Source organism: Physeter macrocephalus, unplaced genomic scaffold (genome assembly GCF_002837175.3).
Source record: "Physeter macrocephalus isolate SW-GA unplaced genomic scaffold, ASM283717v5 random_1675, whole genome shotgun sequence".
Lineage (NCBI taxonomy): Eukaryota > Metazoa > Chordata > Mammalia > Artiodactyla > Physeteridae > Physeter > Physeter macrocephalus.
In genome coordinates this window covers 1-25,000 of record NW_021146849.1, presented here as the reverse complement: position 1 = coordinate 25,000, position 25,000 = coordinate 1, and the positions used below count along the sequence as shown (strand labels likewise).

Below are 25,000 nucleotides of genomic sequence, written 5' to 3'. Positions count from 1 at the left end.
CAAGACACAGAGCACACACGCCTGGGAGGCTGTGTCGTCAGAGCAACGTCAGAAGCCAATGAGAGCAGCATAGTGATGCTGCCCTCTGTTTACTGAGACACCACAGCTCTTCCAGGGCAAAGACAATCTCCTACTCACAGGGACCAGGCTGACTTGCTCTCAGCAGTCGCCCATTCACAAACACTGAATGAGTGCCCCTGCTGTGGCCCACCCTGCCCTCCCATACACACAGTCAGGGAAGACATCACTGCAGACAGATGCCTTGAGGCCTACAGAGGCCACAGCAATGACTCTGCCTAGGGGAGCAGGAGGGGGCATCTAAGATGGGCCTAGGCTTGAAAGCTAAAACTTTTCACTCAAGTGACAATGTTTTACTTCACACTCAGCAGAAGAACTTAAACATACTGTGCTCTTCAGAAAAAGGGAATCCTTACCGGGATGGCACTGGATAACATCTTAGGCTGGGCAAAAACTTCAGGATCCTGGTTTTGCTGCATAGACTGCAACGTTTAAAAAGAAAAGATGAATAGATGTAGCAAGTTTCCATTAAGATGTCTTAGTTACTGTGGAAAAATCTAGGTTAGCAGCAGTAAGAAACAGTTCAGACATGAACTGGTTCCTAGACTCCTGAGGGGAGAGGCTGACCAGAACTTGTGACAATGCAGGATGAGAGCTCTGGGACAGTACCCGACCCCCTTCAATTCCACCTGAGAACAGGGCTGCGTGCAAAGCCTTGAAAGCGTCTCTAAGGAAAAAGCCGAAACCTGTGTCTCTTATAAGAGGTGGGACAGCCCAAGCCTATTTTTGCTATTGAGGCTGTGGAGATGCAAGATCCTGGCAGTGTGATACCTCCTGATAAGGTGATTTAAACTTTGGACAGGTGGCACTAAATAGTCTTCATACAGAGTCACACTTCCACATGCTAAATTTTATCCCCATTCACTGGGAGACAAAAAACTTCCTGTGTAGAGCAAATACATTAGAACTCAATAAGGCCCAAGGTCCTAAAATTCAATACTGCCATATAAATGAAAATGTACATGTTTGTAAGCTTCCCTTGCAAGGAGGTGTGCTGGAGAGCAGGGTGCTATCCCAGAGGTCAAAATCTGGAGGGGGTGGCATTCACCACTGCTGGCTGTACTTCCAGAACAACAGGAACAGTGGCAGCAGACACACTGCAGGGGTGTGATACCTATCTGTTAAACAGAACATTTTCTCTCCTCCTTATACTGCAGACAGAAATGGCAAAAAATGACAATTTAATGATGTAACCGGGACACTAGGTTTCCTCTTTTTCTGTACAGAATTTCAATGGAATGGAAAAAATACTCCATTAACTAAGAAATAATATTCAATTATTATGATGGGCTCTTCTATATAATATTATTTGGTAAAATGTTAAGAGTTGGGGATTATAATTATTAAAGGGCATGAGACTAAAACCCTGAAAAGTTCTACCCCCTTTCAGTTCTGTGATCTTGCACAAGTCACTTCCAACTCTGACCTGACTTCCTCATTTGTAAACTCACCGACCTTATAAATTGAGGGACAAGCCTCTTCTTCACCCCCACACCCACTTCACCACTAAGTCCCACTGATCCTACTTCTTAACAAATCCACGTGTCCACACTCCCCAGTGCAGGCCCCCACCAGCTCAAGCCTGGGTGACTGCCCCAGCCTCCTTCCTGATGGGTCATTCTACTTCCATCTTCTCCTTTCCCGGCACGCCACCCTTGGCTCAAAGCACTTAAAAGACTCCCCAGGGCCCTTAGAACAAACCTCTAACTCCTTGACACAATTTACAAAGTTTTGCTCATCAACAAATGCCTGCTCCCCTACGTTTCTTTCCATGTAGATCCAGCCACAGTGCAAGTTCAGCAAATGCCCTCTCATGTCCAGGCCCCCGTATGTGCTATTTTCCTTGCTTCCACACACTCTTCCTACCTCTAGAATAGGTCTGGCTAACTTCTACTGAGTCTTCAGATCTCAGCTGAACATCAGTTTCCTGAGGAAGCTTTATTTGACCCCAGACCTCCAAATCTGGGATGGTCTGATGGCAGCCCTAACGCTCCTGGCACAAGGCAGGCACTCGATTAGAGTATTGAGGGAGTCAGGGATGGAACAAAGATTGGGATAATCTGGATCCGTGGTCCTGAGTCAAATAAGGACTTCTGGAACTGTTAGGCAAAAAAACCCAAAAAACCCTAAAATGTACACCCGGGAAGGAAAATACAAATACTGTTTCTTAGCTTTTATCAGTTGAAATAACTTTGGGAAGTGAATTGAGTTACAACACCAGTTACCAATGGTCTGGCTGATCACTGCAGGGCTTATCTCTCTTTCTTCTAGCTCCTGACACACTCAACAGCTGTCTCTTTAAACAACTGTCTCCTGTCAATTAAAATCCAGGTCTTTGCAGTTTCATCCCACCCAGTTACAGCCACCCACCCTCCTGCCAGTACCTGAAGGGGAGCAAGCACCATGTTGCTCAGGGAGGCTGAGGCTCTTGCTGCTGCTGTCTTCGTGGGAGGCTCTATGAAGCTCTCAGGCGTGGCCAGCTGGCCAGCTGCTGCAGTAAAGCTGGGTGCCACTGCACCTTTCCCAAGTGACTGTGTCTGTATTTGGTCATGCTGTGGGGTCAACCTGAGTTTCTGGAGAAGATCAACGCTTGGGAGGGATGTACCGGCTGTGTTTGTCACACTCAGCGGGGCCCTGAATGGGCTCTGGCTGGCAGTCAGACTGGTGTGGCTCAGCTCAGGGACTGGCTGACTCAGAAGTGGAGACCTCTGTCTAGGTGTGGTCTTCACTGCTTGCATCATGGTGGTGTTTCGGGGTAGGCTTGGGGGAGCCTGTCCAGTAGAAGCTTCTGCTGGTAGAGTAGGACTAAGCACAGGGTGCAACGGGATCGCATAGCTTGGGGCCTGCTTTTCGCTGGATTGTGTGATGGAGGCAGGAGTGATTAGCACCGGGGTGGTGACTTCAGGCTGGACTGAGTGGTGGGCAGCAGGATGGGCACCCAGGTTTTCCGACTGAGGGGCCCCTCCTGGCTCAAAGGAAAATGGTAGGAATGAGCTGGGCTCTTTCTGGGAGGCATCTCCTGGCAGCTTCTCCACTTCTTCTGAATCCAGACCCAAAACTGTTGGCTGTTCCTTTGGCAAAGAGGTTCCAAATAATTCTTCCACTGTCAGATGTTTGTGTCCAGATGGAGCAGACTGAAAAACAAATCAAACCACCCAATGAAAGAAATCTCTTGCAAACCAGCGCAACTAAACTTCTTTTCCATCAACCAAAACAGTTTGCAGAAGCAAGGTTGGGTGGAGTCTGAAAATAGGAAATGGAACAAACTGAAGATGTCCTCAGGATTAAGGCCTAGGTACATCTATCTGGTCTCCCCAAGGTGGTGGACAGAAATCTGCATTAGTAGTAAAATTCCAATTTTCTGGACTCTAGGCGATAGCTTAGAATTCACCTTTTTTTGGTTTGCAAACAGATATAAGGTGAAGGGGCAATTACTTTACTTCAAAGTTAATTGTGCCTAATTGCCCTATGTCAGTCACACATGGTAGGGAAATTACACTCAAGAGGACAGAGGGACCAAATGCTGATCAAGCAATCCTACCTTTATTTTCATGATTTTTGACTAAAAGGTAGGCATTGCACCTTGAGGACTAGGCCTCAAATACCAGAAAATAAAATTAACTTTTTAAAAAAATTAAAGTATAGCTGATACAACATTATATTAGTTACAGGTGTACAACACAGTGATTCAATATTTTTATAGATCGTACTTCATTTGAAGTTATAAAATATTGGTTATGTCCTCTGTGCTGTACAATATATCCTTACATCTTATTTATTTTATACATAGTAGTTTGTACCTCTTAATCTCCTACCCTGATCTTGCCCCTCCCAATTTAACCATTTTTTAAATAGCTAGCCATTCCTCTTTCCTACTCCCGAATCACAGAATCCTTAAGAAAAAGCAAAGCATTTAAGCCTGAACATGTTAAATTTACATATATTTTAGTGATCTGGTTTATTGCTACCACTGCAAGGACTCAAAGGAGAAATATTCATGCCTCCCACTTGTGAGCTTTCCTGCCCCTTCCCTTCAAGCAGTATTGCTGAATTCATTTAACTTTTATTTGCTGAGTATGCACAGGGTGGCAGGTCCTGCTCTGACCTGGGCCCAAAGAACATACCAGGAAGTAACAAAAAAAAGTCCTACCCTGACAGAGCTTACATCCTCATGGGAGACAAAGTACTCTGAGGACACAAGCAGCATCAACTTATGGTTTTATCCCTAAAGTGTATGGACTTCTTAGTTGTTTACATATATGTTTACATGAAAAAAAAATTCACTGAAAACACATGATTTTCAGGGCCCCAGAAAGTCTATAAAGGCCTTAAAGTACACTGCATCTGAAATACAATGATGATAACACTATGGTATGATCCCATTTCTACAGGAAAACAAGCTCAGTTTTCCCCCAATGTTTGCTGCGTCCATTTGACAAATAACTAATGGTGTTAACCAGGTGCCAGGGGCACTGGGCTGTGAAGGGTGGGAAGAAAAGAGAGAGGGAGCTTCTGGGCAGCAGGCTCTTCAGGGAAGGGGGTTAGGGATCCCCTTTGTTGAGGGACAACAGGGAAGGGAGGACTGAGGATGCAGGGGAGCTTACACATAAGGGACAGAAAAAGTTGTGGGGGCACCGCTGTGCACTTTCTCCCTGGTGTGAGGGCAGAAGCACCTGCTGGGTGAGAGAGAGGTGGCCGGGAGAGCATAGGTGGTGTGGAATAGCTGTTGTGGAGGAAGAGGCAGAAGCCTCCTCCAGTTGTAAAAAATTACAATTTCGTACCAAACCATTATATCTTAGAAAATAGTCGATGAAGAGAATTCTATTAATATTAAAGCTAACATAATGTATCTTGGCAAGTTAATGTGACGAGAGGCTTTGGTTAGGTGAGGGAACTCTCACATGGCACATTCAGGCCCCCGCTAACAATGCTGTAGCGAGACTAGTAAGACTGTCTTGTCACAACACTTTCTAGCACTTCAAGGGATTTTCCAGATTCACAGTCTCACTCCAAATACTAGGCAGCACTAACACCTCATCATAAACTGTGGATGTGAAGAACTGCAAAAGACTTTATATGGTTTAATATCCTTACATTTTTACTTCTGGAAAACTGCAGAGCTTAGGGTCTAAAATAAAAAGTACCTAGGTTCAAGTCCCAGCTGTTAACTGGTAAAATTACAGCATTTCTATGTAGTTCGCTCATTTGAAAACTGAGGGCAACTGTGGCTAATCGCCTCACAGAGCTGTTGTAAAAATTAAGTTCTTGATATAATGTCTGGTGCCCAACAAGCATTCAATAATTGGGAGTTGGCTATTATCATCATTATATGAACCCAGATACAGTCTTTTTTTTTTTGCTGCAAAAAGTTTTATTGTTTCCATTTGGTCCAAGGCTTGGGAGAGGGGTCCAGGGTGGTTAAAAAGCTGCCTAGTGGCTGCAGAGAGGGGCTTCAGGCAGAAGCCCTGACACCAGAGGGGCTCCTAAAAGGCCGGTGGGCTCTGGAGGCTCTTAGTCGTGCTTGAGGGTGAGACTTTCGAAGAGATACTCGCCCAGCCCAGCCTGGGGACCAAACAGCCTGCGGAGGTTGGTCAGGAGGTGACTCATCTTCTTGATGAGTTTCACCTCCTTATCTAAGGAAGTGGCTCTCCAGGAAGTCACAGAGGTGGGGGTCTGGGCGGGCAGAACCCAGGGCATGCAGATCCAAAAGGGCCTGGTTCAGGTTCTTCTCCACGAGAACGGCAGCTTCCAAAGTGTCCTGGGTTTGTACCCCACTCATCTTGAGATGGCTTCTGCATGTCCTCGAAGAGGGCATGGCTGCCACACTGGTTTTGCATTTTCAAGAGATGATGGGCGCCCTTGCACTTCTTCCCCACCAATTCACAGAAAAAGTGACCCATGCCCTCCAGAGCCACGTTGTCGCGGTTGAAATAGAAGCCCGGAGAGGAGGTAGGTGTAGGAGGCCCGCAGATGCATGCTGATCAGGCAGTTGATGGCGGCCTCCACATTGGTGGAATAATTTTGACGAATCTGGGAGCTCAGGGTTGATAGGTAATAAGGAGTTAAGCTCAAAAAATGGTGTTAGCTGGTCCTGGTGGCCGAGGATAGCTGAGTGGCTGATTCCGAAGGTTGCGACTGGAAAAAAGGTTGGAGGGTGGTCGGAGGCTGGAGCAAGGGGCGTCCCTGGGTCTGTTCCGTCCAAACACTGTTGAAGCAAGAGACAGATCTGCGGGACCGGTGAGCACATTGCCCCACATATACTCTTAACAGCAATTATGATAAATCTGTGTCTGGATGTTTTAAAGAACATCAAATAATATGTGGGGATATTAAAAATCTATCAAATCCTTTTAGAATATCATCCCCTATAATGCAAAATAATAACAACAAAACCACTTGATGGGATATGGAGGCTGTGCTATTATAAATCACCCCATTGTTCCCTGAGGCAAGGAGTCATTAAAGACACAGGGGTTTGTTCAAAATTCAGTGGTAACGTTTCAAATCCATTCAAAGTAATCCGAAATAGACAATGAATTCTGATATGGAACAGATGTCTCTCTCTGTCCAGGCCACGTAACTGTAGTAGAATGCATAGGTTCCAACCCCAAGCTGAACACTGTGATCTACTCACTTTTTGGATCCCTGGCATCATAAATGTCTGCTGATGAGCAGAGAGACAATTCCTTCCCCCTTCCCATTTCTAAAAGTTATGGTAAAACATACATAACAAAAGTTACCATTTTAACCATATTTATACCTAAGTAAAATTCAGTGGCATTCAGAATATTCACAATGCTGTCTATTCACAGAAGTTTTTCATCAACCCTAAAAGAAACTCTGTACCCATTAAACAACTCCCTATCTTCTCTCCCGGTCACCCCCAATGACCCACCCACAGACCCCGGTAATCTCTATTCTACTTTCTGTATCTATAAATTTGCCTACTCTACCTACCTTGTATAAGTGTAATCATACAATATTCGTCCTTTTATGACTGACTTAATTTCACCTAGCATGTTTTCAAGGTTCATCCATGTTGTAGCAGGTATCAGAATTTCATTCCTTTTTATTTTTATTATTATTTTTTTGGCTGCGCCTCGTGGCTTGCGGGATCTTAGTTCCCTAACCAGGGATCGAACCTGTGCCCTCTGCAGTGGAAGCGCAGAATCCTAACCACTGGGCCGCCAGGGTATTTCCAGAATTTTATTCCTTTTAAAGGCTGAATAACACTCCACTGTATGTATATACCACATTTTGTTTATCCATTCATCTGATAATTGACAATCTGTTTCCACCTCTTGGCTGTTATGAATAATGCTTCATAGAACATTAGTGTAAACGTGTCTGTTTTAGTCCTTGTTTTCAATTCTCTCAGGTACATATGCAGGAACAGAATTGCTGGATCATATGGTAATTCCACATTTTAACGTTTTGAGGAACTGCCAAACTGTTCTCCAGGGCTGCTGTACCATTTTACATTACCATAACACTTGTTGGCCTTTTGTGTATGTTATTTGGAGAAATGTCTATTCAGCCCTTTGCCGATTTGAAAAATTTATTTATTATTTTTGGCCGTGCCGTGCGGCATGCAGGATCTTAGTTCCCTCACCAGGGATTGAACCCACGCCCACTGCAGTGGAAGCTCGGAGTCTTAACCACTGGACTGCCAGGGAAGTTCCCCCTTTGCCCATTTTTGAGTTGGGTTAATTCCTTTTTTACACATCATGTTTAGAACAAAATGGTGAAGACTGCTTGGCAAAAGAAGTGCTGGAAAACTACACTAATTCTTATTCATTAATGCAAATTATGTAGTTTTTTTTTTTTTGCCACACCACACAGCACGCAGGATCCTAGTACCCCAACCAGGGATTGAACCTGTGGCCCCTGCAGTGGAAGCGCGGAGTCCTAACCACTGGACTGCCAGGGAATTCCCAATTACGTAGATCTTAACCACCATATTCTTTTATATATATATATACACGCACAAACCAACATTTAGACATACCTACTTTAAAAAACACAGACCACATTGGGACTATCTTGCAGAAACTTAAGAGTCTTTTCCAGGGAAGAATACTATCTTATGTTATAAGAAAGGAGCAATCAAACAATAGGACATGGAGATGCCTCACCATGGAATACACCTTAGGCTTCATAAATGACATGATCCAGATAGCAATTTTTACCTATCTAGTGGAACACAAATCAACTTTTGAACAACTAACATTACCCACATTTACATGTGAAATGTTTCTACACTTACACTTAAAAACTGGTATCTCTAGGGACTTTCCTGGTGGTCCAGTGGTTAAGAATCTGCCTTCCGATGTAGAGGACATGGGTTTGATCCCTGGTCAGGGAACTAAGATCCCTCATGCTGCGGGGCAACTTAGCCCACGTGCCGCAACTGAGTCTGCACGCCACAAGGAAAGATGCCGCATGCCACAGCTAAGACCTGACAGACCCAAATAAATAAATATTAAAAAAAAAAAATCACCTTCCAAGACGATTAGAATGGTGAATGTCTTATGGTGCTTGATGATAATGTTTATTTCAGTATAGAAAAATACAGTTTACTTTGAAGTATAAATTTAATAAATATTTACTGAATTAATACATATATCTAAGACTGTTGAAAAAAACTGGTATTTTTTTTAAAGTCTCTCTAAATCCTCCATTAAAAAAATATATATTTATTTATTTTCTTTTTCTTTCTTTCTTTTTTTTTTTTTTGGCTGCGTTAGGTCTTAGTTGCTGCACACAGGATCTTTGTTGAGGCATGCGGGATCTTTCGTTGCAGCACGTGGGCTTCCCTCTAGTTGTGGTGTGCAGGCTGCAGAGCGTGTGGGCTCTGTAGTTGTGGCGCAAGGGCGGGCTCTAGCGTTGAGGCACGAGAGCTTGGTAGTTGTGGCGCACGGGCTTGGTTGCCCCACAGATCTTAGTTGGGATCTTACTTCCCTGACCAGGGATCGAACCTGAGTCCCCTGCATTGGAAAGTGGATTCTTTACCACTGGACCACCAGGGAAGTCCCCCAGACTGGTATTTCTAATGGTATGAAATCTACTTCATATTAAAAATTGGGACTTCCCTGGTGGTCCAGTGGGTAAGACTCTACACTCTCAATGCAGGGTGCCCAGGTTTGATCCCTAGACGGGGAACTAAATCCTGCATGCATGCTGCAACTAAGAGTTCGAACGCCGCAACTAAGGAGTCTGCATGCCGCAACTAAAAGATCCCGCATGCCTCAATGAAGATCCATTGTGCCGCAACTAAGACCTGGCACAGCCTAAATAAATATAAATAAATAAGTAAATAAATAATGAAACCATACAGCAGAATGCTGAACTCTGATGGCAAAAGCAGCAGAAAGTTTCCAATTTCTCCATGCTGCCTCCCTGCAACTTCTGCCAGGCCAGAGACAGATTCTCAGACTTTCTCTGGAATAGGGTGTGTGGTAAAGCTTTAGGGTTTCAGAGGTATCTCACATGAGGCAGAATAAAAGAGGTTACGAGGGCAATAAGAGTTATCATAGACAGAACGCTCATTACACATGAGGCCCTGTGCTACACACTTTACACGCATTACTCTATTATTCGGTGAGGGCAGTACTATTATTATTGCCATTTTATAGATGATGACCAAGTACAACAACAGAACCAGACTCCAACCTAGTTCTAACAAGACAGTCCATATTCTTAACCATTATGCCACCATCCTGGGATGTCCATCAGGCAGATGAAAGGTTACCTACTCAACTGAATGGTGATATGATCCACTGGGGAACAGAGGTGCAGCTAAGACTTGAATAACTAAGAGGTGGATACAAGTCAAAAGGTACCAACTTTTGGAAATGTGTAACTGGCTGAATCAGTCGCAAGAGGCTGAGTGGGCAGAGCATGCGTCTCCACACAAACTCCCCAAAGCTTTATAGTCTCTGAGTTGGACAGGACCCTCTCTACACTTCTCTGCCTCTGACAAGAGTAACTGGCTGTATTCCTCTAGTAGCTGGGCTTATTTATTCATGGATTCATCTTCCATCATCCATAGAAAAGGTGAAATTTTATTCTTTACTCATCTTTAAAAACTGGATTCTGAGTTCTGTCATGCCTCACTTAAATCAAGTTTTAGTCTGACCATGCCCCTGGGAAATGGAATTCAATGAGTGACACCATGTATGGTACTCAAAAAAATTCTAATAAACTGTATCAGGGGACTTCCCTGGTGGTCCAGTGGCTAAGACTCCAAGCTCCCTATGCAGGGGGCCTGGGTTCGATCCCTGGTCGGGGAACTAGATCCCGCATGCCTCAACTAAACATCCTGCTTGCCACAACTAAAAGATCACACGTGCTGCAACCAAGATCCTGCATGCTGCAGTGAAAATCCCGCGTGCCACAATGAAGACCTGGCACAGCCAAATAAATAAATAAATATTTTTTAAAAAACCCAAGAAACAAAACAACAACAACAAAACTGTATCAGGTTTTCCATTGTTCCTTCCTCACCCCATAGCTCTTGCTGTTTAGAGAACTTCATATTTGTTTGGATTTATTGTGTCCATGTCAGATTTCCTACCTGTTAGTGCCCTGGGCACACTAGAAGATACGATTATTCTTAACCACAGGAACCAAAAAAACAACACAAAACAAACTAGGGAAGTAGTCCCAAGGGAATTTTATTTATTTATTTATTTATTTTTTTTCGGTATGCAGGCCTCTCACCCTTGTGGCCTCTCCCGTTGCAGAGCGCAGGCTCTGGATGCGCAGGCTCAGTGGCCATGGCTCACAGGCCTAGCCACTCCGCGGCATGTGGGATCCTCCCGGACCGGGGCACGAACCCGTATCCCCTGCATCGGCAGGCGGACTCTCAACCACTGCGCCACCAGGGAAGCCCAGCCAAGGGAATTTTAATAAGTGAATTATGAAACTGAAATAAAATTAATACTATTAAGGCTTGACAGCATTACTTGCTCCTCAGCATTAGATGGCAGTGTTACTAAACCAACATACAATCTGCATGCAGGGCCGATTATGGATTTTAGCTAATTTTAGACATGGCTCTGACAATATCCAGATCTCAATATTTTACAAAATGCTGTCACTTTGGCTATAAAATGGAGTTTTGGGGGGTCCATTTCTTCATTTGGATCTCACAGTGAGTCTGTGAGTTAGATACTGCAAGAATCCTTAATTCCATGATTCAGAAGGAAAGGGGAAGTGACTGGCCCACTGGCTGATAAACCAGACCAGAAGGAATCTGCTCCTTCCCTTGCTGCCTCTCTTAACATATATTTTTTAAAAATTAAATTTTATATAGCACTGATTGTGTCTTTTTTTTTAAAAACACAGCATTGCTTCTAATATATGTTTGCCCTTCAGGATCCTAAGTCCAAATACAGTAAAAATGGAGCAAAGTAATGTGGTATCCAAAATGTGGTTTAACTTAATTACCATCTACATACCTAAAAACTTTATAGATACATTGCTGATGGGAATGTAAAATGGTACAGCCTCTCTGGAAAACAGTATGGCAGGGAAGTTTCTTATTAAACTAAAACATGCAATTACCAAATTACCCAACATTTGCATTCTTGGGCATTTACCCCAGAGTAAAGGGAATTTCTGTACAAAAATCTGTATACAAATGTTCATGGAAACTTTATTCATAATAGTCCCAAACTGAAAACAACTCAGATGTCCTTTAACAGGTTAATGGTTAAAAATGTTAATTCCACTCAGCAATGACAGGGAACTACTGACATACATAACAATTTCAATGAATCGCCAGGAGTTATGCTGAGTGAAGAAACATAATCCCAAAAGGTTATATATGATTCCATTTATAGAAAATTCTTGAAATGACAACATTTCAGACCTGGAGACAGATTAGTCACTGCCAGGGGTTAGGGATGCCAGAAGAAGGCTGGGAGGGTGTGACATGTAAGTTAGTGCGATAACAAAAGGGCAACACAGAGGATTCTTGTGGTGATGGAAGTCTTCTGTATCTTTGTGGTGGAAGACATACAAAGCTCTACATGAGATAAAATTGCATAGAACTAAATAAACACATACACACAAATGAATACGAATAAAACTGAGGAAATGTGAACAAGATGGGTATATTGTGTAAATATTATGGCTGTGATATTGTACTGTATTTTACAAGCTGTTATCAATGGAGTAAATGGGTAAAGGGGACATGGATTTTTCTGTATTATTTCTTACAACTGCATAATAATCTATAATTATCTCAAAATAAAAAGTTTAATTAAAAAACTATGGTTTTCTGGGACTTCCCTGGTGGTCCAGTGGCTAAGACTCTGCTCCCAATGCAGGGGGTCCAGGTTCGATCCCTGGTCAGGGAAGATCCCACATGCTGTGGAGCAACAAAGCCCATGTGCCACAAATACCGAGCCTGCTCTCTAGAGCCTGTGTGCCACAACTACTGAAGCTTGTGCACCTAGAGCCCGTGCTCTGAAACAAGAGAAGCCACCGCAATGAGAAGCCCGCTCAACACAACAAAGACTAGCCCTGCTCGCCGCAACTAGAGAAAGCCTGCACGCAGCAACGAAGACCCAACGCAGCCAAAAAAAAGGGTGGTGAGGGACTTCCCTGGTGGCGCAGTGGTTAAGAATCCTCCTGCCAATGCAGGGGACACAGGTTCGATCCCTGGTCTGGGAAGATCCCACATGCCGCAGAGCAACTAAGCCCATGCGCCACAACTACTGAGCCTGCGAGCCACAACTACTGAAGCCCATGTGCCTAGAGCCCGTGCTCTGCAACAAGAGGAGCCACCGCAATGAGAAGCCCGTGCATCGCAATGAAGAGTAGCTCCCGCTCATCACAACTAGGGAAAGCCCATGTGCAGCAACAAAGACCCAACACAGCCGCAAATAAATAAATAAATAAATGAATAAATTTATTTTAAAAATAAACAAATAAAATAAAATAGGGTGGTGAGAGAGGCTCTCACCTTTATGGAAGACACTAGAGAACTGAAGGAAGAAAGGAAGCAAGCTACTTCTAGGAGGGAAGTCTTCCACGCCAAGGGAACTGTAAGTGCAAAGGCCTGTGCTGAGGCAGGGGCACGTGTGGCACATTTGTGGAAAGGCAGAAAGCCAATGAGGCTGGGAGCAAGGCAGAAAGATAGAGCATGAGGCCAGATCAGGTAGGGCCTTGTGAGCCACTGCCATGACCCTGGCTTTTATTTGAGTGAGATGAGATACCACTGGAGGAAGGCCATGATCTAACTTATGTTATACCAGGATTACTTTGGCTGCTGGGTTAAGAATAGCGGAGGGAGTGGCAAGGGCAAATGCTGGGAAACCAGACAAGAGGCTACGGCAAAATCCAGATGAAAGACAGTTACACGGACCAGGGGATATGACATGAGAGGATGACATTACGTTGCTGCCTGTACATACATACTCTGACAGATGAACAACAAATCAAACTTGTACTGCATTAAAATCCTTACAAAATGTTGACTCTGTTAGGTTACCTTGGATGAAGTTAGGGCTTTAGCTGTACAAACCTTATCTTGGGACCCGGATGGCGTCTCTTCTAGAGTCTCGGTGCTTCCCAGATTGGAGATCTGAGTACTTGGCTGTAACCCAGGGCTGGAGATATTTGAATTGCCCATCTGATTCTTAAATTAGAAGGAAAAGTATATCATGTGAAAAGCTTGCTATTCTTTGGCTCACAAAACAGCATTCAAGGTTACTAGAAACATTATTTTAAAAGTCAAGCATAAAATCCCCCCAAATGTTGGCTCTGGACCTGCATGTAAATTAACCTGTACAATAAAATTTCTAGAAAGCTGAGCACCTGATTTTAGACAATAGTGTTAGTAGTAACTGTTACTTTTATAACCCCTTTAAGGAAAAGCAAATAGCATTACTTTATCATGTACTTTTCCATTTTATTTTTAAAGTTAATATATGGTGAAATTAACTTTTGGAGTGCACAGTTCTATCTGTGTACCTATCACCACAATCAGGATATAAAACATATTGATCACCCCCCAAAACTCCCTTGTGCTATCCCAATGCAGTCATGCCCTCCCTCCACTCCTGGCAACCAGTGATCTGTTCTCTGGCACTAGTTCTGTCTTTTTGAGAATGTCATATAAATGGAATGCTGGCTTCTTTAACTTAGCATAATGTCTTTGAGATTCATCCAAGCTGTTGTATGTATTGGGCTGGCCAAAAAGTTCGTTTGGGTTTTTTCCGTAACGATCTTAAAGTTTTTTAACCATTTACCTATAGGAGGACATTTGTGTTGCTTCCAGTTTTTGGTGACTATGAATACAGCTTCTACAAACATTCATGTACAGGTTTTTGTGTGGACAAAAGCTTCATTTTCTAAAGTAAATTCCTAAGAGTGGTATTTCTGGGTCATACGGTAAATATATATTTCTTCTGAATTTTTGTACTTTTATTTTTTACATTTAGATCTATTGACCCATTTTAAGTTGATTTTTGTATAAAGTGTTACATTTAGGTTGAGGTTCATATTTTTGGACATATGAATGTACAAGTATTCTAACACCATCATATATTTAAAAAATTAAATTTAAAAGGTCTCTAGGGACTTCCCTGGTGGTCCAGCAGGTAAGACTCTGCACTCCCAATGCAGGGGGCCTAGTTTGATCCCTGGTCGGGGAACTAGATCCCACATGTATGCTGCAACTAAGAAGTGTGCATGCTGCAACTAAGACCCAGCACAGCCAAAATAAATAAATAAATAAATAAATAAATAAAGTCTCTGAACATCATTATAACAGACAACAAAACATTGTAATAAAGTGTTTAAAAATTCCTGTTAACTTTTATCTTTGTTCTTAGAAAGAATCCTAAAAAAATGATCACTAGATGGACATGGAATTTTTAGAAACTTAAGCTATATTTAGGCTATATAATCGAGCATCTAGTGAGCATTATCTGTGTCAAAATAGACACAAAAAACAGTTTAGAACAGTCAAGGGACCAGACTTTTTAAAAAAAGAAGCTCCAAACTTTAGTTCAGAGACAGATTAACTTTCTTGACACCATATTATAAAGATATGTGCCTAGTGCAGGAGTAGGTACTGAATGTGAAATGAATGGATAATATGCATTTTTTTCTATTCAAATGACTTAGTCCTTGTATTATTTCAGAACACCATTTACTCAATGTTACCCATTTAAGCAGAGGTGAAATAGTCTGTGAAAGCTTATGAACTGTCTTATCTTCTAACATACCTCTTTGTGCAACACCACCATCAACCAGTATCAACACCTTATGGGGAATACTTGGAATTGAATTGTATTAGAGAAAATATAATGGGTTGGCCCAAAAGTTCGTTCTGGTTTTTCCACAAAATGTTATGAACTTTTGGGCCAACCCAATATAAACTGAAAACACTGCTCACAACAAGTTCTTAAGATGGAAGGTATAAATGTTCAGGAGTATCTTTAAAATTGGGAGTTTTCACATAAAAATCCTGGCTTGTCATTTTCAGAGAAAAGCTGAATAATTTGGCACACCAGCCCATTCAGTAACGACTGACTATAGCTGAGCTGCAACTGACCAGATGACACAGGGACAGGCTCTCTGTTGGTTTTACTTCCACTCTGGCCCACTGTGGGTGCCACTGTGGCCCACCTGGTTTTGGGACATGTGAGTCTACAATACTTACTTAACTCAACATGAGCTATAAGATGGGTTGTACTTTAAAAGGTTTCCAGAACTTCAAATATTTTCTTACACTTATGCAGGGCTGTTCTTGGAAGGTTTGTTTGTTTATTTATTTATTTTTGAGGGTTTATTTTGGGTTTGTTTGTTAATGATAGTAACCAGTATTCATAAGAATTGGGGGAAATGGACAATCACAAACAAACTTTTTTAAAAAAAAAATTTTGTTTTTGGCTGCGTTGGGTCCTCATTGCCGCTCAAGGGCTTTCTCTAGTTGTTATGAGCAGGGGCTACTCTTTGTTGCGGTGTGTGTGCTTCTCATTGCGGTGGCTTCTCTTGTGGAGCACAGGCTTAGCTGCTCCGAGGAATGAGGGATCTTCCTGGACTAGGGATCGAACCCGTGTCCCCCGCATTGGCAGGTGGATTCTTAATCACTGCGCCACCAGGGAAGTCCCACAAACAAACTTTTGGGAAGATAATTTTACAGTATTTGGTAAAAACCTTAAAAATGTCAAAATCCTTTGATTTACCAATCCCATTTCAAGTAACTTATCTTAAGAGAAAATTAATGCTAATTAATAACAAGACAGCTACAAAGGTATACTTCTGAGTTCTTAAACAGAATTAGAAAAATCTAGGATACTGTTTATATAAGGCACAGAAATAAAGATATACAACTATTAACAACGCAGTTTGCTTTTTCAAAAGCTTTTCATTCTACCAAATGAACTCTCCCAGGGACTCCCTGTGAGATAAATACTGTCACAAAAAGATACTGTTCTTTGGAAAAAAACATAGGTTACAAAAAAGTTAATGAGGGGCTTCCCTGGTGGCGCAGTGGTTGAGAGTACACCTGCCGACGCAGGGGACGCAGGTTCGTGCCCCGGTCCGGGAAGATCCCACATGCCGCGGAGCAGCTGGGCCCATGAGCCATGGCCGCTGAGCCTGCGCGTCCGGAGCCTGTGCTCCGCAACGGGAGAGGCCACAGCAGTGAGAGGCCCGTGTACCGCAAAAAAAAAAAAAAAAAAAAAAAAAAGTTTAACGATAAAGTAGTTTTAAAACTAGTTAATAAAAACTGTGTACTTAAATATTATCACACACATTGGGACATATTTAGACAAATCTGTGGAAGGATAAATAACAAGGCATTAGCAGGAATTATTCCTAGGTGGTGGAATTATTTTTTTTCCCGTTTACTATAATTTTAAAATATAAAATTTTCTATAATTAATATGCACTGCTTACATAATAAGAAAAATAATAGTGTTCCTATTTTTTTAAGAACAAAGAAATCCCTCTGGGTTAAAAAAATTTTGGCAATTACACTAAAACAAACAAAAAATCCCTACCAAAATCTAGGATTACATCCTGTGGCTAGATGTGACTCAGAATGGGCCAACCTTAGTCAAGGCCTGTGTTTCAGGTATCTTTCTTTACATTAAAAACAGGAAAGTTGGGGGACTTCCCTAGTGGTCCAGTGGGTAGGACTCCGCACTCCCAATGCAGGGGGCCTGGGTTTGATCCCTGGTTGGGGAATTGGATTCCACATGCATGCCGCAACTAAGAGTTTGCATGCCGCAACTAAGTAGTCCACGTGCTGCAACTAAAAAGATCCCACATGCCGCAACGAAGATCCTGTGTGCTGCAGCTGGGACCCAGCACAGCCAAAATGAATGAATAAAGGAATGAATAAATAAATATAAAATAACCCAGGAAGTTGGTTAAAACAAACTACTATAGGACTTGGGGAGAAAATGTTTATTATAAAGTGTTTTTATTTTCAAATAGTCTCTATTATAAATTCCTCACTCAAAAGTTTGGAATTTCCAGACTTCCCTGATGGTCCAGTGGTTAAGAATCCATCTTGCAATGCAGGGGACGCCAGTTCGATCCCTGGTTGGGGAACTAAGATCTCACATGCCACAGGGCAACTAAGCCTGCACGTCACAACTAGAGAAAAGCCTGCGCACCACAACAAAGCAGAAGAGCCCGTATGCCGCAACTAAGACCCGACGCAGCCAAAAAAAAAAAAAAGTGTGGAATTTCATTCACTGTATATATACACTGGACAGGGGAGATTTAGAATTGGGATTAAATTCCATCACTGAGGCCTAGCTTGTACCCCTGCCCTTGAAACTATCAATCTCCCAAGTCTCTACCTGAAGATAAAGGGTCCATCTGGAACCATCGGCACCAGAGAAGAGCCCATCCAAACATAAGATGTGAATTCACGGGCCACTGCTAATACTAACTCCATTTGATTAGATGATAGGCAAGTGCAGACAAGAAACGAAACTCTTGTTTAAGGAAGCGCCACCTATTTATGGATGGTTTTCAAAAATAGAAAGAACATATTATGAAGTAAATATCAAAGATTTAACTAAATTCCCAAAGGTTTAGTCTTAATCCAACCACAGAAATTTCATTTATTCCACACCATGGAAGAATTTTCTTTACAACAGTAATTACTGCACTTTCCATATTTTCTACTTTTGCAATGTTTATTAACTAGAAATCGTGTCAGATTTTTATTCTGCTCATGTGACCTAGAGTTCCTTTACAGCTCTGTGTAGAAAAATAAGGCTTTAGTTCTTTCTTTCCTTTGGAGATTACTCGCTTCTCAGCCTGAGGCGGGCCAGGCTGGCCATCTCCTGGAGTGTTTGCTCTAGTGTACAGCGGCTATACTTCCTATCCTGTGTGGCACTTTGATCTACTCATCACTGGGAACAGGTGACAGAGCTCGGAACTTATTCGTTACTTGTTGTCAGAACACCAAAAGGTCTCTATAAAAACAGAACAAGGCATCTATGTAGATAACCCATATCTCATTAAGGATATGAGAGAGAATTTATGGTAACATATGGTAACCTAAAAGTTCAGAAATGATTCTTGAAATTAATTTCATCTAGTTTCCTAAGAATCAAGGAATTCATTATAGAGATGACTGCTTTTCCTATATTAATTTTCACAGATCCACAAATTCTTCATAATTCTCTATGAGACACTGAGGAATTTGGTATAAACTGAAACTTCTCATGGGCTCTAATGTACATTTCTCTACCCAGGAGGTGGGACCTTTGGTGTTTGAACATAGAAGATTTGCTGTAGTTTATGGTGAATATGAGTGTTTTTAATTAGGGGCAACTACCTTCTAGAGCACTGCTTCCAAAGTTTGTTCCATGAACTCTGGATTCTTGAGATGTTAAAGGGTAGTATGTGAAAAATGGTCCTGTAGTCAAGTCAATCTGGAACTTGGGGTTACTATTTTGTTTATTGTGGGACCTCTCAGAGTCTTGAGCACTGTAAAGCCCCAAGAAGATGGGGGAGGAGAAGCCACTCTAAAAATGTTTTCTTAACTCATTTGACCAATTAGAACCTCTTTTCAAGGACCACCTGTTAACAATGTAGAGGCTAGTGTTAGAGAACTGTTGGGGAGCTACAGTCTTAGTGTTTTTCACACCTTGTTCCTTGAACTTTTGGTGAGGTGAAGATTAAACAAAAAAAGCTTAACTTAACCCAATGTTAGTAAAGAGTAAGATGACAATTACAATTCTGCTGAAACAAAGTGCAGCAGTGGAAACCTTCCACCTCACTCCAATGAAGCGTGGGGCTTTGAAGTGCTGATGTCAGGTGAAAAGCCAGGACAGTTCCAAAGCCACAAGGTTTGAAGACCACTGAGGAACTGCCCACTGCTTGGCACATAGTGGATGTACTGAATAAATTAATGAATGCACCACAACTTCCATTTAATTCAACTTTGGGGAGAAAATGTTATCGATTAACTTTTAAGCTATAATACAGGGAGGGACTTCCCTGGTGGTCCAGTGGCTAAGACTCCGTGCTCCCAATGCATGGGGCCCAGGTTTGATCCCTGGTCAGGGAACTAGATTCTACATGCCGCAACTAAGACCCGGCGCAGCCAAATAAATAAATAAACAAATAAATATTTTAAAAAAAACGAACACAACCCAGGGAATTCCCTGGTGGTCTAGTGGTTAGGACTCGCACTTTCACTGCTGAGGGCCTGTGTTCAGTCCCTGTCGGGGAACTAAGATCCCACAAACCATGTGGTGAGGCTTAAATAAATAAATAAATAAATAAATAAATAAGCTAAGATACAAAACAGGAAAAAAAAGGCATTCTAGAAAAGCCTCTCATTTGGGTAATATTCCAAATGATGCTTAATGAGGGCTGTGCACCTAGCACCAATTACAGATCATAAATATATGCTTTGGTATTACAGGGTGCAAATCATCAGAGTACTTTTCAAAAACTACATAAATTCCTAAGACCTAGCAGAGCCTGCAGGGTGGAAGAAGAGGCGTAAAACCTTTCCAGAACTACCTGCTACAGGCTAACTCCTGCAGTCCAAGATCATTTTCTCCCACAGTAATTTTACAGGAATAGAAAAAGAGCATTCTAAATTTTCTGAGGTAAGAAAATGTCTTTCCTTATCTTTTAGGCTTAAAATTATAAGGCATGTTTTCTTTTTGAACTACTTATTCCTGCTGGCCCTGGAGGTGACTTCCCCAGCCCACGAGCCCCCCTGCAGGTCTCCTCCTCCCTTTAGTTCTCCCACTCAGCATGCAGAGTCTCACCCTCTCATACTCATCCTTGGCTCTGCTTAGCATCTCCAGGATGTCGATGGGCCTGTGGTCACTGCAGCCGTTGGCCTGGCTGGGACTCTGCTTATCCCGAGCTGCTTGCTGGGACCGCCGTGTCTCCTCTTCTACCACACTACAGGAGGAGAACCAGGTTTTAGAAAGACCTCTTTTGATACAATCTGACCCAAGAACTCTTTTGGTGTCCATCTTCCAAGGATACAGGAAGAATGCCACACGTTAACACCGTCCTCACAATACAAAACACAGAGCCTCAGTTACCCCATCCCAGGAGTATACGACTACCTACTTCACCACCTCACTCATAACAGTACCAACCAATATATTTCACTGTCAGAAGGCCAAAAATACAGAATTCCTTTCCAGAGTGGGTAGAAGTAGGTACCATTAAAACTCTACTGAATTATCTCATTATCTCTCTCTCTTTTTTAAAAGCATCTCAAAATCAGTCAAACTAACTGGTGAAGTAAATTTGAAAATGGACAATGCCACCAAGACAAAGGAAGGCTGCACAGTTGAACAACCCCTGTGGAGATTGTGTACTGATAATGGGGTAGCAAGGAGAAAGATTAGCTTCTTGAAAACGGAGGTCTTGGTGAATCTTCAAAAGTTAACGATAGCACTACAAGCAAACAAAAGATTTCCCTTGTTCTCTCCTTAAAAAATCACTAAGTGGGTGACTGAGGTTAGGGTGATTGTGGTGATGCTCTTTATTTTGATTGGTGCTGCTTAAGCTAATTCTGCACTTGAAAATATATAAAGCATGAAAAGTCAAGGTCTAAGTCGAGGGTTGGGGTCTTCAAATCTATCTGAGGGGTTTCATTTCTTAGGAACTTCCTCTCTCCCCTGCCACGTATTAAAGTCTGAAGCAATTATAGCAAAATGTGAGAAACTGAAAACTGGGTGGTGAGCACATGGATATTTTATTGTTTCTTATATTTTTCTTCAAGCTTGAAATAAAAGTAATAAATTTTAATAAGGCAATTAGTCTTTTTTTCTTTTAAAGATCCATTCAGGTTTCAATCCCAACTGTAATGAATAGGCCTACCTGCCATGGGATATTATAGGTACAGTCACAACTTGATAATCATATTAATTGAGAACTTTCAGACAGTGATGATGACAGGCAATGAAACAATTCAGTAGCAAAAGGTTTGTTTTTATGGACTAAGAGGAGTAGGACAACAACAGGCCACCCAGTGTCAGCTTACTGCTTTAAAACAGCCTGTCCAGGAACTCTCAGTAGTGTGTGTGGGATGGTTCTTTTATTTGAAAATACTGGGTTAAACAATATTAAACAGATTTTTTTTTTTAAACAGCAAAAACATTCTGAGTTTTTAACATGCTAAAATGTATTACGATTCTCCAAGGATGGGCTTACAGATTTCCCCAAATTTATTTGACCATAGAATCTTCTCTTGAAGCAGGATTCTTATTTGGAAAATGCTGCTTTAAGGTAATGGTCGTTTCTCTATTTAGATTCTTACAGCTCTTAATAGGATTATTATTTATAAAACAAATGTAGAATCATGGACTTGATGGCAGACTGAAAGAAGACAGGCATGTGATATGAGGATCAGACCAATTAGAATAAATATTGTTTCATTTATATCCATACTGGTAATCAACTCCTGGGAAAGAAATACTGTATTGTGACAACTGTGAGGCCTGTTGCAAAGGAAAAAAAGCCTGGAGCGATATACATTGGTTATTTCTTTCTTTCTTTTCTTTTTTTTTAAGATGTTGGGGGTAGGAGTTTTATTAATTAATTAATTAATTTTTGCTGTGTTGGGTCTTTGTTTCTGTGTGAGGGCTTTCTCCAGTTGTGGCAAGCAGGGGCCACTCTTCATCGGGGTGCGTGGGCCTCTCACTATTGCGGCCTCTCTTGTTGCAGAGCACAGGCTCCAAACGTGCAGGCTCAGTAGTTGCGGCTCACGGGCCCAGTTGCTCCGTGGCATGTGGGATCCTCCCAGACCAGGGCTCGAACCCATGTCCCCTGCATTAGCAGGCAGATTCTCAACCACTGCGCCACCAGGGAAGCCCCAACATTGGTTATTTCTTGATGGTAGATTATAAGCAATTTCACTTTCTTTTTTTGTACTTCTCTTCATTTTCCATAATTAACAGGCACTCTTTTAATAATCAGAAAAAAGAGTACTATTAAAAATGACTAATTAGTTAATACTCAGTTATAGGCCACATCAGCCTGAATCTACCTTTTTGCTCTCCTACATAGCTTCTCAGTTCTTATTAACACCTTTTGGAATAAATCAATTTTTTACTTGAAGAATTTTTATTATATTGTGGCTGTCAAAACAGTGATAAGAACTAGATTTAACAGAATGGGCAATAACGGGCACTTTTATTTAGATGCACAATATGCCCAAAAGAGTTTTACCTGTATTTCTGGTTAAGAGAGGTGATAATTCTGAAATATGTAGCAAATAGAGGCTGTATGCAGGCAAAGTTAGAGCAAAGAAAGATAAAGTAACCTTTTTATCTTTGGTGACCAGAACACCATTTATCACAAAGTTAATGTTAACATATTAGGTATTCTCTTCAGCCATAAATAGGCCAGACACTTGAGAACTCACTATCAACAGTTTCATGAGGGCATATTCACTAATCAGTTTCAATACCACCACTGCTTCTAGTAAAACAAGCTTAAAGCTTAAGCAAATGTCCCTCTTTTGGGCATTTCCAGTGAAGGAACCCTGAATATCCTTCTTTTTCCTTTCTGCTTCCTGTTTCTACTTCCTCATCCTATTTCTAGGCTCAAAACAATAGTTTCAGATAGGCCTTCAGTCTTCTGCTTTACCTACATTCTGAAGTCTTGCCTTAGGTGTACCACCTGCCCTGAGAGAGAAAAAAGCTCAAAATGGTTTCCTGCAAATAGCTGTTAGTGCTGCAAGAGCCAGGTGCTCTCACTTTGGGCCCAAAAGCTCTCAATCTGCAGGAGAAAGTCTACATATTAATATATTCCAAAGCACAGATATTTAAGAAAAATATTCTGGATTTCAGGACAACCAAGAATCAACAAATCTTTGTCTTCTCTAAGTTATCAGAAGCTGCCTTTGCTGTCACTTTCAAAACTACAAAATAGTCAAATAAATGGGTTTGTAAAAAAAGTTTATTATTATTATTATTTTTTTTTAGAGAAAAGTTGTTCTAAAAAGAAAGTCTGGTTCTAGAGGGCCAACAACACATTTTCAAATGAATGACACAAGTTCATATGGAACAATGTCCTTGGGGTGCACACAGTAATAAACATGGCCTGCCAGTGGCTCACAGCTACAGCAAACAAAGCAGGAAGCAAATAAACATCCAATTGAGACATGTTAGCAGTCCTGGACTAAAACTTGGCCTTAGCCATGTGCACTTCTTTTAAAATGCAAATACACCTGGAACTGAGATTTTGGGCCTAATTATTTACACTTTTACAAGAATTAGTTTAAAATTAGACTGTTAAGGGCTTCCCTGGTGGCGCAGTGGTTGAGAGTCTGCCTGCCAATGCAGGGGACACGGGTTCGTGCCCCGGTCCGGGAAGATCCCACATGTCGCGGAATGGCTAGGCCCGGGAGCCATGGCCGCTGAGCCTGCGCGTCCAGAGCCTGCGCTCTGCAACGAGATAGGCCACAGCAGTGAGGGGTCCGCGTACCGCAAAAAAAAAAAAAAAAAAAAAAAAGAAATTAAGACTGTTTTTCTCCAAGCATGTAAGTAAAAACCTTTCAGGAGAGCAAAGGGAATTTTGATTTGACAGAGGGGAAAGACAGGTCTGCATTTCTGAGGAGATTCAGGCAAAAACTGCAAAGGAAACATAAGTGCACCAGAACTCGCTGCCCACTGCAACAGTTTGTCCAGAGCTCTGTAGCACCTCAGGGCCCTCTAGCACCTAAGTGTCTTGGGCTCCCAGAAACCAGAATGGCAATACCAGCAATACGGATAAGCCACGTGAGGGGTGGCTTCTGTGGGCCAGTCTGAGAAAGGTCAATGAACCATCCCTCAGAACATCAATCCAATGAAAATTACTTTCCAAATTCCAAGATTCTGGTTTACAAGAACTTTCCTGGAACATAATCCATTAGAGGACTGGGGACTACTAAACCTAGAATCTGTGTCAAAAACAAGTTCTCTTAAAGGAAGTAGCCACGGATGTGTGCAGAAGTTCTCTATCAGTTACTGAACACAGTTCCACCTGCTACAGTGGAAATCTGGAGAGAACCTAAGCCAGATCCACTGCATGTGGTGGTTCGGCTGTGCACTGGATATAGAGGATACCCTCTGGAGCTAGGCGGTTTAATGGCTCTAACCACATGTTTAACAGTTAAATTATGATCTGTCTGCAGGACTGAATACAATGCAGTTGTTATAAATACTAGAATGCCCTGGAAAAATGCTGTTGACATGAAAAGTAGGATGTACAGTATGATCTTACTTTTTTAAGTGTAAAGAAAAAAGTGTTGCTTGCCATTCCAGTTCAAGAAACATCAAGCCTATAGCTACTGCAGTTGCCCACAGAGAGTGTGCCCTGAGAGGAATTCAGAATGGAGAAAAACAGGAAACATTCTGTGCTTTGGATATACTGGTCCTTAGATTAAGATGCATATCTAAGGAATCATTTCAAT

The 25,000-nt window shown here is 41.9% G+C and overlaps 1 protein-coding gene across 1 annotated transcript; it reads right to left on the bottom strand.

The window, feature by feature from the left end:
- Nucleotides 1–55: 55 nt before the first annotated feature.
- Nucleotides 56–20,564, bottom strand: DCP1A (decapping mRNA 1A). The gene is made up of 4 exons (XM_028487118.2): nt 20,352–20,564; nt 13,613–13,726; nt 2,463–3,212; nt 56–500 (listed from the first exon to the last, which is right to left on the bottom strand). Exons 1-4 carry the CDS (start codon nt 20,562–20,564, stop codon nt 414–416), a joined length of 1,164 nt encoding a protein of 387 aa, XP_028342919.1. The 3' UTR covers nt 56–413.
- Nucleotides 20,565–25,000: the final 4,436 nt, after the last annotated feature.

Coding starts and splice junctions, on each gene's coding strand:
- DCP1A (XM_028487118.2), bottom strand. CDS start 20,564: ATGGACACCAAAAGAGTTCTTGGGTCAGATTGTATCAAAAGAGGTCTT. Junction 13,727..20,351: donor CCAAGGATGAGTATGAGAGG/GTGAGACTCTGC, acceptor TTCTAATTTAAG/AATCAGATGGGCAATTCAAA. Junction 501..2,462: donor TGGTGCTTGCTCCCCTTCAG/GTACTGGCAGGA, acceptor TAAACGTTGCAG/TCTATGCAGCAAAACCAGGA.